The sequence below is a fragment of the Canis lupus genome, chromosome 7, assembly GCF_048164855.1.
Source record: "Canis lupus baileyi chromosome 7, mCanLup2.hap1, whole genome shotgun sequence".
Lineage (NCBI taxonomy): Eukaryota > Metazoa > Chordata > Mammalia > Carnivora > Canidae > Canis > Canis lupus.
The window spans coordinates 31,501,706-31,518,483 of NC_132844.1; the positions used below are offsets into that span (position 1 = coordinate 31,501,706).

The 16,778-nt window shown below is 36.4% G+C and overlaps 1 protein-coding gene and 1 long non-coding RNA gene across 6 annotated transcripts in view; both read right to left on the reverse strand.

The window, feature by feature from the left end:
- BCKDHB (branched chain keto acid dehydrogenase E1 subunit beta) overlaps nucleotides 1–16,778 on the reverse strand; it is a 214,994-nt gene that overhangs the window by 136,317 nt on the left and 61,899 nt on the right. For all 5 annotated transcript variants that reach the window (XR_012033926.1, XR_012033925.1, XM_072832252.1 and 2 more), the window contains 2 exons: nucleotides 6,562–6,659; nucleotides 4,230–4,340 (listed from right to left, as the gene is read on the reverse strand). Coding sequence is in view for 3 of the 5 variants with exons in the window: in XM_072832252.1 (XP_072688353.1) it covers nucleotides 4,230–4,340; nucleotides 6,562–6,659 (209 nt within the window). In the remaining 2 variants the exon portion in view is untranslated. The remainder of the gene's footprint in view (nucleotides 1–4,229; nucleotides 4,341–6,561; nucleotides 6,660–16,778) is intronic.
- LOC140636723 (uncharacterized) lies at nucleotides 857–2,318 on the reverse strand. Its single transcript, XR_012033933.1, has 2 exons — nucleotides 2,152–2,318; nucleotides 857–1,055 (listed from the first exon to the last, which is right to left on the reverse strand). It is a non-coding gene; the product is annotated as an uncharacterized lncRNA (long non-coding RNA).

The window sequence follows — 16,778 nt, forward strand, 5'->3', positions numbered from 1 at the left end:
GGGAGTGAATGGGTGACGGGCACTGGGGGTTATTCTGTATGTTAGTAAATTGAACACCAATAAAAAATAAATTAAAAAAAAAAAAAAAGAACTGCCTTATAGTACTTCAGTGAAAATGTGCTGGTGATAAATTCTCTCAATTTCTATTTACATAAAGTAATTTTTTTTTTTCATTTTAACTTTAAGAGTAGGTTTTTAGGGATGCCTGGGTGGCTCAGCAGTTGAGTGCCTCCCTTTGGCTCAGGGCATGATCCCGGATTCCCAGGTTCATGTCCCATTTCAGGCTCCTTGCATGCAGGAGCTCTGCCTGTGCCTCTGCCTCTCTGCCTCTCTGTTTCTCATAAATAAACAAAATCTTAAAAACAACAAGAAAAAAAAAAGAGTAGGTTTTCACTGGGTAGAGAATGCTAGGTTGGCATCCTTGGCAATTTAAGATCTCATTCCATTGTGTAAGTGGCTATGGTTTTCTTTGAATACATCCCTAGAAGTTCACAAGTTCTCAAGTATGGCAATGTCCTGAAAGTTTCGTGAGAAATATTTTTATATTGTTTTTAACTAATTCATTCTCTCTTCTTCTGGAATTCAAATCATCTATTTGACCAGATCCCCCGTGTATTTTATGTCTTCTTCTGTTTTAGTCTATTTTATTTTCTCCCTCTCTGCACTTCACTTTGGACATTTTCTATATACTTGCCTTCTAATTCATGAAAACTATTATCATCCACTAAGTTCTTATTGACAAATATTTCTTTGGTTCTACAATGGTCTCTCTCTCTCTCTCTCTCTCTCTCTCTCTCTCCCTCACACACACACACCTCTCCAGAATAATTCTCCACTTTCTTACCTCTTTTGTTCCTTTTCTTCCTCCACGGTCCTAAACATAATAAAGTTTTTGCTAACTCCAATGACTGGATCACCTGTGTTTCTGCTTTCTATTGTTTGTGTTCGCTCTTGGTTTTGAATCAAATGGTCCTGTCTCTTCATATACTTAGTAATTTTTTTATTGAATGCGGATTCATAGAAATTCCAGATGATAGGAAGACTGACTCCTTGTTCTGCTGGGCAGACAGAGCAGAAGGTAAGTTATATTAATCCAGTAAGGAATTGAGAGGGGGAGAGGCTGTGCTGTGGATTTGGGAAGTTTTAATCTACTTCTGGTAGATCCTAAAACCTGACTCTACACCTGTCAACTGAGAATATGACTGGTCTTTGACACTTCAGTCTCAAGTGATGACTTGGCTTTTCAGGTATTTGCTGATTAGCTCTCACCACAGACAGCTTTAGAATTTGTCATTTGTCTTGAATGGGAGACCAACTCTGTTTAAGCACTCCCCACCAAGCATCCTATTTTGTTCCTACAAGCCCATGAAACATGGATTCAATACCCCTGGATTCTTAGTTTCTAGTAGAGTCTTACTTTACTTAGCAGGTGCCCCCAAGTAAAAAGAGGCAATTTACCACTCACTTCAGGGCTTTCAACCCTCCCCACTGATGTTTTTAAGCCACTCCACCCCATTCACACTCCCAGTACCTAGAGTAGGTCTCTATCTCTTAGGCACTTTGAAACTCAGGAATTTTTATTCTGTTTATCAGAGGCTTTCAGCTTAGCTCTCTAATATCAGGTCCAGGATTGAGTAGATGAACTATGGTTCTCAGATGGGCTCAGGTCTCTAATTTTGTAGCTTCCCTGTGCAGCATTCAAACACTGCTGCTCTCTGTCTCCAAGCAATTTTTCAGGATTATAACTTCCAAACAATGCTTCAAGGCTCAATCAAACAAAAAGCCTGACTATGTTTTTAAAAACATAGTTAAATTCAGGGATGCCTGGGTGGCTCAGTGGTTGAGCGTCTGCCTTCGGGTCAGGGCATGATCCTGGATTCCTGAGATGGAGTCCCACACTGGGCTCCCTGCATGGAGTCTGCTTCTCTCTCTGCCTATGTCTCTGCCTTTCTCTGTGTCTCTCAATAAATAAATAAAATCTTAAAAAAAAAAAAACAAAAAAAAAAAAACACCAAAACCCACATAGTTAAATTCAGACTACATTAACCAATTCCTCAAGTGTCCCAGAGTCATTTTACTATGCATGGTATGCTAATGTGTATGTATGAGCAATAAGTTGGTCTATTTGTTCTTGTTGTTGTTTTTTTTTACCTTTAATAGGCTTTTCTTGATTAGGTATTCCAAAAGATGCATTTGAGTGTTGAACTTAACATGTCATGAATGAAGCTGAGGGATCTAATTATATTATAAAACAAAAGAACCAATAAAACACAGCACTAACTGAAAGAGATAATAAATTTTGATTACTACAGAATTCATAAAGAAAAACTTAACCGTAGTTAAACAACAATAACAAAAGCCTCACTTTTAATGAGGTTTAGCTATAGGGCCCTCTTCTTTAAAATCATCTCCAAATCCTAGAAAGATGCCAAGTATCAAAACTTTTCTTTGATACATGAAAGGATAACAGAAGATTACCATGATCAGCAATGAAGAGACTCACATAACCCAAACTAATCAAGAAATGACAAGCTAGCTTTCACTGTCATAACTAGAGGGTCATCAACTAGAAAAATAACATGATGAAAGCACCCCAACACAAGACTAAAAGGATGATGCTTGCGAGTTAGAGGTTGGATGCATCACTTTTTCATTCAGGAGTGGTCTCTAGTATCCTCTTTCATGTTTTCTAGTAGTCAAGAGACCTAAGAAAATAAGATCTACATTCCAGGATTACACAAAATGCAACCGGTAGATTTAATAAAGGGAGGAAGGAGCATTCCACATAAGCAAGTTATTTATTTAAAGATAAATAATTTCCCCCCTTTTTTCCTCTCTTCACTTTACTTTCACAATTAAGCATGGAGTGTTGTTATATTCGTGTTTTACCATAAACTGCGACAAATTCTGTTTGAATGTATAAAGTACATAAAAACATAAATAAAATTTAAAACTACTTGCCCTATCCATTTATCAGTATCCCCACTGTACCATAACAAAACATATCACCAAAGAAAAGCACCATTCACTTTATGAATACAAACTCCAATAATAAATGGGGGATATATATGCAAAAAGGAACCCCATTTTGGGACAAAGGCTATCAGCTCTGGTATAGCCGTAATTTGGAATATTTGGCTACTTGAGAAAACTCAGTGTCTGATTTGATTTGAAAAACCCTGCAAGAAGCATTACTTTCATGGAGTTATGAATATCTCAACCTAAAATACTACTTTTAATGATAGAAACTACAAATATAAAGACTTAGAATATTGTTGCAGCCATCTGCAACCATGTCAAGTTTATAGATGTCAAGAGTGTCTGTAGAACATTTACTATAACAAATCTTATTATGTTCCATTAAATCATAAAACAATCTTTACCTAAACACACCCTATGCTATACTTTTACAGCAATAGTGACTGAAGGTTTTTTTCACACAACAAACCAAAGAAACAGCCTATAAAAGCTGTGGGAATACTAAAGTTCTTTAAAAAATATAAAATACCCTAGGTCCTAGGACTTATTTGCTGTAACAATAAATCAAGGAAAAGTAACATATGCAATTATTACCTAAACTTCAGTAGATAAGAGTATGACAAAGTAAGAACTTAATCTTCTTTATATACCACACAATGGAAATAGATGCACTTTGGTTTATCTATACGTTAACATAAAAGATCAGTTATAACCAACCATATTCCTGAGGAAGGACTATTCCTTGGATAGAAAACTGAAAGCAGATAGAATCCTATAACATAATATTCAAACTTATTCACAGTATAAAGATTATATAAAGAGGTTTCTGGGGTTTTGTTTTGTACTTTAAATAATCCATCTCCATCTCTTCTGGAGAGGAGACAAATGAAAATTCGGCCAAACCACTTAAGTGACTATATTAAACTTTGCTTATCCAACCATAACTTAGAAGTAGTTCAAAACACAGGTGACTTCAACAACTTGGCATCTCTCATTTGCACCACTCCATGACTTCCACAGCTCAACCCAAGCTGGCTGCATGAAGGACACAGTTCTGTAATATTTTAAACAGAAAACTATGGGAGGGAATTATATGATACATATTTTCTGTCATGGTGTAAATTTTAAAGTTTTCAATCAGCTGAAAATGCTCATGAAGCTCAAAATTTCAAAACAATTCTTTGCAAACTGCCAACAAATCTGGCCCAAGGGTTAAAGGAAATGATACTCTATCAACACTATATTCATACCTTGCAAACTGTATCTACGTCCCAGGGTAGTATAGTCCTCAGATCAATGACTTCACAAGACACTCCAAGCTTTTCTTGAGCCATGGAAGCCACCTCTCGGATCACGTGAACCTGAAATAAAAATAGCAGAGAATAACTACAGAGATTCAGACCTGAAAAGTTAACCAAATTCTGACATCATTAATAGAAAAGCATTTAAAGCCAGAAGAACTTATTTGCATGGAGAATTAAATTTGTTTTAGATACGTTGAACCCCATATTCCACCAAAGTAATCAAACACAGATGCTAGAAAACAGTTGGAAAGATGTTCTTAAATTTCAGAAAAGGAAAGGAGTCATTGACAGAGACACTGATTCTAAAGATATCAGCACACAGAAGGGAAAGTCAACCTACTTTCTAGAGAAAGCATGTGGAGGGAGAAGTAAAGGGCAGAACTCGTGGAACCCTGTAGAAGACCAACATTTAAGGGGAAGATGGAGAAGGAGGAATTTGCTTTAAAAAAGAAGGGATGCCTGGGTGGCTCAGCGGTTGAGTGTCTGCCTTTGGCTCAGGGCGTGATCCCGGAGTGCCAGGATCGAGTCCCACATTGGAATCCTTGTATGGAGCCTGCTTCTCCCTCTGCCTGTGTCTCTGCCTCTCTCTCTCTCATGAATAAATAAATAAAATCTTTTAAAAAATAAAAATTAAAAAGAAGAAGAAAAAAAAAGAAGCAAAAGGAGGAGGAGGAGGAAGAGGGGCACCCAGGTGGCTCAGTCAGTTAAAGGACCAACTTTCGATTTGAGCTCCCTCAGGTCATGATCTCAGAGTCATGAGATAGAGCCCTGCGTCAAACTCCACAGGCTCTTAAACTTGCTTAAGATTCTCTCAACTGTCTCTGTCTCTTCCCCCTCAGCCCTTCCCAACTTCTCTCTCTCTCTCTCTCAAAACAAAACGATGATAATGAGAACAGTGAAGGAAGAAGAAGAAAGAAAAAGAAAAAAAAAGAAAGGAAAGAAAGAAAGAGGAGACAATATATTCCAGAAACTAAAGAAGGGTTTCATAGAGACAGTAGCCAGTGTCATACACAGTAGCAACATGTGTTAAGGGTTGGACTTAACAATTAGAAAATTAGGAATGTCTCTGGAATAGTTTTAGTAAATTAGTGGGAACAGAACTCATAAGGTACAAAAACATAGGGAAGTTAAGGAATTAAATACAGATAGTAGAAAACAACTGTTCAAGTTCAGTGATTAAAAAAAAGGAAATATACTGGTATTTAAGGGAAAATCAGGGTAGAGAAAAGGTATTTTTTTTTTTTAGAGAATGTATATACACCTTTTTAACATTGAAAGGAAAAACTGAAGATGCAGAAGAGGGAAGGGACCAGCCAGTAAGTTACAGCCTGGAAAAGGTAAAATGGAATATAATCTGAAAGATTTGTAGAGGTAGCTATGAAAACCAGACACCTCTTCTTAGGAGGACAAAAGAGAAAGAGGACTGTCAGCAGACATGGTAAGTATGAGGAAAAAAAGCAAAACACTGACCTCCCTATTACCAAGACAGGCAAGATGTGTACTGAGGGACAGGGATCTAGATAAAAGATTTTCCCACCGGAATTAAGAAACCATGAGGACTAACTACCTCTCCAAGCCAAAACTGAAGTGGAGAAGAGAGTCAGAGGTTGTAGTATTACAAATTATTTATTTTCTTTATTTAATGCTATACTAAGTTTTCTAAATTAAGTATTTCCTTTACACACACAAAAAAGAAAAATAAACCTTTTTTTTTTAAAAAAAAAAAAAAAAAAAAGAAAAGAAAAGAAAGAGATAAGAGATAGATGTCTATAGTCAAAGGGAAAAAAAAAAGCCCCAAGTTTAAAAGTCTGGAGGTAGAACAACATGAGAACAAGCATTAGGAAAACTGAAGCAGATCAGTATTGAGGTTCACTAGAGCAGAGGACGGTATAGAATCCTGCGTCGGGACCCGTCGATGGCCCACATGCAATCACAAGAGATAGCAACAGATGTGCTGAAAAAGACAGGAGGTCAAGTACAGAAGCAAGTGAGGATGTATAATGTGTGCTTCGAAAGAAAGTTTTTAATGAGTACATTTTTATAAATTCAACAGATTTTAATGGCTTCACCACATGAATACATATTTTAATAAGACTGAATAGATTGATATGACCTCACCTTCAACCAGAAATCAGTACCAGATATAGATGCAGCACTAACAAGACTTAAATATGAGACATAAGAAAAACAACACTTTTGCTTTTTACAGTATTAGGATTAAAAATGAGAGCTTCCAAGCACAGCATGGACATTATCAGTTCTTATAAATGTTACTGACCTGAGTGCCCCAGGCAACTAGAGTCACATCGCTCCCTTCCTGAATGACTTCGGCCTGGGACAGGGGAATGTTGTAAGGTTCTACAGGAACCTGTTCAACTGAATATATAACAGGGAAAAAAAGTAATTTATTTTCTTGCATGGGGCATTCGTGCATAAGTGAATATAAGAATTTCACTGTGGCAAAGCTTTATTTTATTCTTCTCCCAAATTCCCTAAGTTATTTAAAACAGAAATAGCATTTATTATTATACATATGAAAAGGTACAATGTAAATGTTTAAAATACACCAGCTATCCTGGAACAGAAAAAGAGTTTGGGTAAATACTAAGAAAATCTTAAAGTAAGGGCTTTGGTCAACAATGTGTCAATATTGATTGGCCCATTAACTGTTAACGAATATGCCATACTAATATATAACGTTAATAATACAAATAACTGGGTGAAGGATATATGGGAACTCTGCTTTACTATCCTCATACTTTTTCTGTAAATCTAAACCTGTTCTAAAAAAATAAAGTTAAAAAAATTTTAGTATGCTTCTGCTAAAACTTGATCAGACTGAATTAACTTCTCAGACAAGTTTTCTCTCAAGAAGCAAACTTATGGGGGGTTGAAAAACAAAACACAGATAGTAGGCCCACATTTTTAAGTAGACTTTATTTTTGCACCTTGCCTCTATGAACACTTCATCAACTATGGCACCTGACAACACCTTAGTGTTGTTTCAAAGCTGAATCCTGTAGACCCCAAAAAGATCCATTAAAGCAACTCTACCAGGCCAAAAGGACGAATAAGCCACTGGTATCTCAGAGATGATTATTTCAAGATTATTTCTGCCCAATTAAGCGCAAGCAGTATAGAGCTAAATTCAAGAGGAAATCATAAGGTGAATTTTTAAATGGAAGCAAGTTGATGGACTTGCCTCCATTATGCTGGGAAGCCTTCTTGAATTCCCATGTGGGAGCAGTAAAACAGTAGAAGTGTTGAGGGCAAAACGTTCCCTTTTGTTCACCTGCCCTATCATCTTTTATCATTGTTATATGGATTTTTTTTTTTAATTAAAAGAGTAAAGAAGAGCAAACTAAAAGGTTCCCTCTGTGCCCCAGTTAGTTCTTCCAACTCTCCTGCCTGGGGTTATTAATACCAACAATTTCCTGAGTGTCTGCAGGGGACAGCTTTCACTCTTTCTGTCATCCAAGCTTCTTAATCTTCTTCCTAAATTAGGGAAATGCCCCAACTGCTGAGGCAGGGGCCCTTTGTCCACAACAGAAGTAGGGCCCCCATCTGCACTTTTTCAGCTTCTATTGCAGGTAGGGCACAAAATATGGGCTCTGCCGATCAAATGCACCCATGCCACACTCTGAAGTGGAAGCTGATGACAAGAGCAGCAGGCATCCAGAATGCATCCTAGAGTACTGGTAACAGTGGAGACAGATGCAGCGTTCAGGCTTAGCGGTCTCAATGATTCAGACTATGGTGCCATGCCCACAGACAACTGCTGAGGCATCTTTGTAAAACCAGTTATGCAGTAGAATTTGGGGTACTGCTTCTAGACATATGGCCTCTGAGCCTGGTTCTTAGGCACTCCAAAGATTTCTGAGCTATTCACTATCTTTCAATACATCTTTTCTGCTTATATTGGCCAGAGTTGGATTTCTGCTTGAAAATTAAGAACCCTGACTGTCTTTTCAGATGTTTACAATATTCAAGTATGCACGTTCATAAACATATGTGAATCTTAGTTTCTACATATAAAATCTCTTTGTACAACCTGTTCAGAAGTCTTCTATAATCTCCCTTTTTCGCTTGGCAATATATCTTGGCCATGTTTTCATGTCAAAAGTATAGTTTTTAAAATCATTTACAAGTAAATCTATCAAATTTAATGGTACTGTTATCAGCGATGTGGAAATTTTTAATTCTTGTATTTTTTTATATTTCCAATCCAGTAACATTTCTATAACCAATGCCAGAGAAAGATATTTTTTAGACCATCAGTATGTTTAAATAATACCCTGAAATCTACAAATCTACTCCAGACAGATGACAATTAAGCTACCTAACAAACCTGAGACACAAGTTGTGTTAGAGAACTCATAAGTGTTAAAAGCATTTTTTAAAGTCTTTGTGTAACACGCAAATTATGTTGAGCCAGATACTTCCATCTAATCCAGGAGTAGGCAAGTCAATTTTTGTAAACAGTATCTTACTGGAACACAGCCACCTCCATTCATTGACATATCATCTATGGCTGGTTTTGCCCTACAACAGCAGAGCTGAGTAGTTTACAAAAGACAGCATGGCCTATAGGCTAGAATTCTTATTACCTCTTCCATTAGAGAAAGAGTTTGCCAACCTCAATTCTAAACAGTGCTTTCAGAGGTTAATTCCAGTCCATTCACTGACAGCTTAAATCCAGTATTTGATGGACAGATGAGCCAACAGATATTCAAGTGAACAAAAGAACACAGAGACAGGGAAACAAACATTCAACTGGAGTAGTAGTATACTCTACTGAGCAGTTCTCAAGTCGCTAAACCAAAATGATGGTCAAGAATGATACTGATGATATCCAGCAAACATGCAAAAGGTCGCACATAAACTCTTTGCCATCAAGTTTTTTCTCTGGCAGCAAGATCTGCACGCCAACGGACAAGGCTTAAAATGTGTACTGACACACTCTGTCTTGTCAGTGAGTCAGTGGCTGTCATTCAAGAATCCTGTCTTCCCGCCTTTTAAATCAGTTGCCAGCTGATTAGCAAATCCCTGGAAAACACAATTTTAATGGCTGGCATACTAAAAGAAATGGGTTAGCATCTTGGCCCACTTCCTTTGAAAAACTGCCAGTGAGTGACTAACTGCTTCATTGTATTAAATAAATTACCCAGAATAATAAGACCTCATTACTTTAACACTTAATTAAGGAACAACATGGCACACAAAGCCTTGTTCTCCAACGACAAAATCGTGCAACGAATTAGATTCAAGAAGAGTCTCATGTTAAAAAACAAACAGAAATCTACTAGATTCTCATAAATTTAATCCTGAGAGCCGAAGAATGAGAGTATGTTTGTTTATTTGAACTCGGCAAACACGTCACATTGAGGGCAAGTCATAATTCACAAGTACTTTAGTTACACAAATTTAAAAGATACTCCAAGAGAAAGTTATTATTTCAAATGAGCATTCTTGCATTCCTACCCCATGACTATGTGCTTTTTGAAATACAATAGGTAAGAGGAGTGATAATAAAAATTTTAGACACTGAAAGGCCCCTATACAGTCATATTACAGATTCCTGTTTTCATAGCAGTGGGACCAACTGAGACCACTCCATTTACCAAATGCTGATTACATTCTAATCTTTGCACTAATGAGCATTCCAGACAAACTTCCAGACAAACCCTTCAGCATCAGATATATACTGACAAAAATGTGTCACCCAGAAAAATAAGAAATCTTTCTGAGACCAAAATTTAAAAGATGCAACTTGTGGCTCGAATAGCAAACCCATTTTAAAAAATTTTTTTTCAAGTTCCACATATATGTGTTCTTTGGATTTACAAATGCACTTATATTCATATTACAGATACACTTACAGACTCGTGGCACAAATGTGGAATTTTATTTCCCATCCTCCTCCTTTTTTCCTTCTAATTTTCTTGTCATTTGTTTGGTCATCTTGAACACATTTTTAAAATAAGGCAGTGTATAAATGTATATACTATATACAATACACCTTTATTCATCTAATAGTTATTACATACCCAACATATGCAGGCATGATACAAGATACTAGAATATGAAATTGCAAGAGGCAGTTGCTGTCTTTGACAAGCACAAACTCAACTGGGAGTTATGAAGATGGAAAGACATGATCAGCAAACAAAAACATGATATTGTGGTGGGGATAAACTGCGTGGGAAAACAAGGGGAAGCAATAACCTGGTTGTAAGGATCGAGAAATGGAGGGCATTGGTTGTGCCCCACCATAAAGGGCACAACTAAGAGGGGTCTTAGAGATAACAAAGAAATAAAGAGGGTACTCCATATAGAAAGAATAGATGTATACAAAGAAATGGAGGTGTGAAGTCGTGTGCGCGCATCGACAAACACGTGTCAACACACATTTATGTGCTGTTTCAGATGAGGATGAAAGCTTTAAATTCTATACCCAAGTCCCTAGAAAAACCTTTTCAATTCCTTCTGGCTTCATATATTAATAACACATGTAGAACGTGTCTGCAAGATAATAATAACTCACTCTTAATGATGCAAGCTTCCCTGTGAGGCACAATATTACCATTACAGAGATAATAGGGTCATTTCTCTGCCCTGGCACTAATCTACAGTAATGCTAGTTTCCTCACAAATGCGAAAGTCAGTAGGGCTTTATTCATGTTGCATTATACATGATGCAGTGATAAAACATAAATGTTCTTCTTAAAAAGAAATAGAATATATTTCGAAAATGTTACTTCATGTTGCCTGATTACTAACAACATTGGCAATCTTCATACTTGAAAAAGTCTTACCTCATTTGTCAGAATTTACAGTCTAATGAGGGAGAGTGGGCAAATCCACTCAACCAAGAACCCAATTCCCAGCCCTGTCTCTGCATCTAATTAATTTGGTGATCTCTGACAAAGCACTGTGTTACTTGTATGCCCCAGTATCCCATGTGTAAGCTATGGAAGGCAGCATCTGTCTGTCTGCCACATCACAGGGACAGAATGGGGACATATTAAGTGAATCACTGTGGCTATCCTTTCAGTTCTTAGGAAGAAGACAGCTTTACATTTGAAATAATTCAATGATAAAGTCATTAAAACTACAGAGAAAGTTTTCATTCTAGGAACATTTATTCTTACTTCTATTATTATTTTCTGTATAAAACTGATATTTAACCATCAACCAAGATCTCTATATTACAATTGTTATTTTTCCAAATAATCTTTCAGATGAGGCTCCTAATTATGGTCATACTTTGATAATTTTCACTTCTACATTAACAATTCATTTTATTTTATTTTTTTTTTAAGATTGTATTTATTTACTCATGAGAGACACCGAAGGAGAGGCAGAGACAGGTCCTGTGGGGTGCCTGATGCAGAACTCGATCCCCGGACCCTGGGATCACGACCTGAGCCAAAGGCAGATGTTCAACCACTGAGCCACCCAGGTCCCCCTTCATTTTAATATTGATGTTGGAAATGAGAAAATCTATGAATAGAAGAGCAAATGTAATCTCTTCTGGTAATTATTTTCAAATTATTCCCCAAATACAGTTGTATCCAATATCTCCCTCACCTCTTCACCTCAAATTACTGAAAATCTAAAGCAAGACCAAATCAATACACTGTTAACAGTACTGTCTAAATAAGTTGTGATTACAATGGTTGTTATATTACTATCTAATTAAAAGACAAAATTAACTTTCAATAAAGAATAATTAAGCATTAAACTTTTCATACTAATTAACCCATGGTGATACTAAGTAACCCATGGTGATCACTGGGATCATGTGTGGACAGCATAAACTAGCATCATAAGCCTCAATACCACTTGGGAGTAAACCAGAGAAGTCTCTTAGAAGAGCAAACAGAAAAACCACAAAAAAATGTTGTGGTTCTGAAAAATGAAAATAATGTGATGCACAAAAGCAAAAAGTTACCTTTCTAAGCAGGAGGGTACTATACATGAATAACAGAAAAGTCAAAACAAACAAGCTAAGAACACCACCATGTGTCATCATACGTGATGCTCTGAGAAGGGCACAGAATCACTTCAGTGGTATCCTTACCAAATAGCTACATAAACCTGAATTTTAATCTTAAAGAAACATCAGAAAGATTGATTGAGGGACATTCTATAAAAGAGCAGACCAACTGTGAAGATCACAACAGACAAAAAAGACAAAGGAATGGTCTGTCTCAAAATAAAGGAGACTAAGGAGACATCAGTAAGTGGAGACTCCGGATGGGATCCTGATCCAGAAAGAGGACATTAGCAGGCCTACTGATGAAATTTGGATTAGATGTTGGAGGAATTTTAACAGTTTTGGGTCACTGTTAATTTCCTGGTTTTGATCATTATTGCTACAGTTACTTATGAGGTTAACATCCAGGGAAGCCCAGTAGGGGATACGTAAAAATTATTTGTACTCTTTTTGCAACATTTCTGTTTAAATTTATTTCAAAATGAAAAGTTTAACAAAATATTAACATTAAATTTTTTAAGAGGGGGCTGATCCATCTTCTTTAGGTCTCCCACCGATTCTGGGAAAATATGGTAGAACCTGATGAACAAGTATGCAAAATTATCAACGTCACCAAAAACCAACTATGGGAAATTGAGCTAAATACCAGTCATGACAGAGGCACTGTAGACTCATACTGCCTTGTGAAACAAGCTGTGCTTTCAGAAATATCAGTACAAACAGAAAATGAGGTTACTAATAAAGCTATCCAATTGCAAAAGGAGTGCAGCTTCATCTGGTACTGTCCATGTGACCTCATCTACCTGGATGAACTTAACCAAAGTTCTGACCACACAGAGGCATAAAGATGGGAAGACATCAATTCATTATCTGTGCATGTCAGCTTTTTGTTGGAGACTCTTGACCGCTAAATAAAAACCAATAACCCGTCAAGCTGTCTAACCATAAATACGTCACGTCAGAATCAGCAAGTCTCTAGCATGTAACCAGGAGACTTGTCACATGAAGATACAAAAACACTTGAAATCTTAAAATCATTAGTGTTATTATTTTAAAAGGTCATGTTTTCTTATTGCCGAAATACTATTGAAAAGTAAGACCTATTATTTTTAACTGGATAGTGATATTGAGAACGTAGTGACAAGCAAGATTAAATAAGGAGCCCTGGACTTATTTCAACTCTAAGGCACTCTAATTCTTTTACTTGATAATTAATCTGAAAAAATGCCACATTTCTAATTTTTTGTGTGTGTAATGAGACAAATTAGGTTTCTTTTAAAACTAGTTTGCAAACATATCACAAAAGTAAGGATATAATAAAGGAACAATCCTATTCCTTACACAACTTCAAAATTAACCTCATTATGTTCTCCTATCATTTAATGTAACAAAAAAGCTTTGAGACTGATGATATCACATAATATGCATCCGCACACTTAACATATACACTAAAATTTAACCACTTTGTAATAAATCTTGTTCAATTTTTGCAATGACACAGTATTTTCTCCATGGACTCTTTTAGTATGCAGCATCTAATAATTTAACAAAAGTTCTCCCATCTACAATTTTACTAGTTGTCCCTCTTTCGTGTTTAATACATTATCATTTCTTTTGTAAATATTTTTCAATGCATTTTCTATAGCAAGGAGCTACACATGGGTAAACTCCATTCCTATGAATGACTCTAACATGGTAAATGGCAAAATGGAAAAGAAAATGATTAAATGCTGAATTTAATGGCACTATTTTAAAGCCATTCTCCAACAGCACATGGAGAGTTGAAAAGAAAAAAAAAAAAATCACCTAACAGAGAATTATATCGAGACAGACAAGGAAAACATTAATTCACTGTCAAATGTAAGATATGTCATTATTTTATGAACTGCTAGGAGAAAACCACCAATTAAACTGATACTGTTTACAATTATTTTCTTAACGAAAAAAAATTTAGATTTAATCAAGCATAGGTTTTATTACATATCACCCTTCTACGGACATAACAAAACATAAGCAAAATAAATTGGTTAAGCTTTTCCTAAAACTCTTCAACCTTTAGAAGCTAATTCTTCTCATTCATCTTCTAACTTATAATCATCAGTGTCCATGTTTCTTCACAGAATAGCACTTTCTGTGTCAGCAAGCACAACGGTGAAACAGCACTTTCTTAAATGGATCCAAAGCTAGCTTCAGTATTTAGAACAGCCTATTTCTGACTCCTGCTTCCAAAGACTGTTAAATTAGGATTCTCCACTTTGCCTGACCTACCCATCATGACCATTTGAAACCCTCATTGTTAAAAGAACACTTCTCTAGTGTCTCTGGAACTTTATTCTAAGCTGTGGATCTGATATTCTGTAGGTATTGGTACTGATTGGGGATTTTGATATTTATACCTGATTAGGTAACAGCAATTACTGACCACTGGAAAGATAACTGCCATTGGTTTTAAGCCATATTCCAATTTTGGAGACGTTAAAATGTGAGCGGTGACAGAGATCTCAGAATCAATAAAATATAGTACCTTAAATTGGGTAGATGACTTTAAAACATTGAAGTTTTGTTATAGATATTTTCTGCATCATGTTTTTGGTATCTTAAGTCCCTTAGTTATCATAAATACCATATGACCCACAAGGAGCTACAGTTCCCACTAGACAGGGAGAATTAGCTGCTGTCCACCAGCTTCTTAAATGCAGAGAATAAACAGAATGTCAAAAGGGCAATGGAGCACATTGACAAAAGATAATTATTTTAAGGATAAGAAAGACACATAGAAACTATGTGAAACTATGTGATGTTTGTCATACTGCGAAATTCATCACTGAATTATGGAATACTGAATGGCAGCTGTTGACTTTATGAATCAGCAGCCAAACAGGAAAGCAGAAGCCTCTCTAGAAGAATTTAATTCAGGAAATTGGTTACAAAGATGTTGGGGGGGGGGGGGGTGCTGAGTAGCATGGTAAAGTAATGTAACCCAGAGGTCAAGAAGAGATAAAACCCCTGGGCTAGCCTCAGTAGTCCACAGGAGCCACTAATAGTACTGAAACTGCCAGGGGCTGCTGCAGAGCCACACAATCCCCACTAAAGACCCCATATTACCAAGGCTGCAGAACAATGGCAGGCAGAGCACAGTCTTGTCAATCACCAGCACCAGTCCCACAATGGCTCCTTTCTCCCTTCATCCCACTTCCTCAACTATCCCAAGTGGTCTCTATTGACAATCTAACTGGAACTGAGAGAGGCAGGGGATCAAGAAAATACACTTTACTAGTTTTCAACCCCAGCATTGCAGAGGAAAATTCAGAAGGGCAAGTGTGAGGATAAGAGGCAATGGACAAATAAATATACAACAGGTTTACATTATAAAAAAAAATTTATTTTTTTAGTTTTTTTTTTTTTTTTTTTTTTTTTAATTTATGATAGTCACACAGAGAGAGAGAGAGAGAGAGGCAGAGACATAGGCAGAGGGAGAAGCAGGCTCCATGCACCGGGAGCCCGATGTGGAATTTGATCCCGGGTCTCCAGGATCGCACCCTGGGCCAAAGGCAGGCGCTAAACCGTTGTGCCACCCAGGGATCCCAAAAAAAAAAACATTTAAAAAAAGAAAACGTAATCTTTGATGAGAAATAAAGGGAACGTAAATATATTAATAATCAAAAAAAGCTAACATTTGAGCCCATTCTGTAACTGACACTGTTTAAAGCATTTAAATGTATCCCCTCATTTCATCCTCACAACTCAATACAAATGATACTGGATTTATTCTGGTTCTACAGATAAATAAACTGAGGCTGAGAGATACTAAGTAACTCAGTGAAGTCATAATACAGTAAGTGGTAACTCTGAGGCCCAGGCTCATAACCAACATGATAAATTGTATAGAAATCTGCCCAAAGTGGATTTTAGTAGCAGTATCAAGTATGAACACAGATCAAGCTTGATCCTCACCATAAGCCTTAAAAACCAAAAGCAGCCAATTGTATATTTTTTAAAAAGGGAACACTGTGTATACATTTTTAAATATTAAAAACAATCTTTAAAATAAATAATTGCTATTTTCCTGCAGATCAACCAAGTATTAAATCTAGATTTCTCATTGACCTTCCAGCAATTCACTCTCATTTTCTCAAACTAATTTTTTAGCTACCAAACGGGCTATATAATCCATAATGCAAATATTCTTTAAAATCTCCACATACATATCACCCAGTATCAGCGTCTGTGTTGCACAGTGTGTCATTTCTCCATTAGAAATCTGTATTTTTCTTCTATATAAATCCCTTCATATCAAATTATGGATTAAAACTACCTAATTATGAAGGACTCCAGGCATATTCATATAGCCAGAAACTATGATTTGTAGTCTAGCGGTTTAAGTCAAATAACATTTAATAATCATTTCATAACCCCAAGCTATATTTAGTGCTAGAGTTTTTTTAAAAAGGATAAATTAGGTAGAATCCATAAATTCAAGTACAACACTGAGGAAT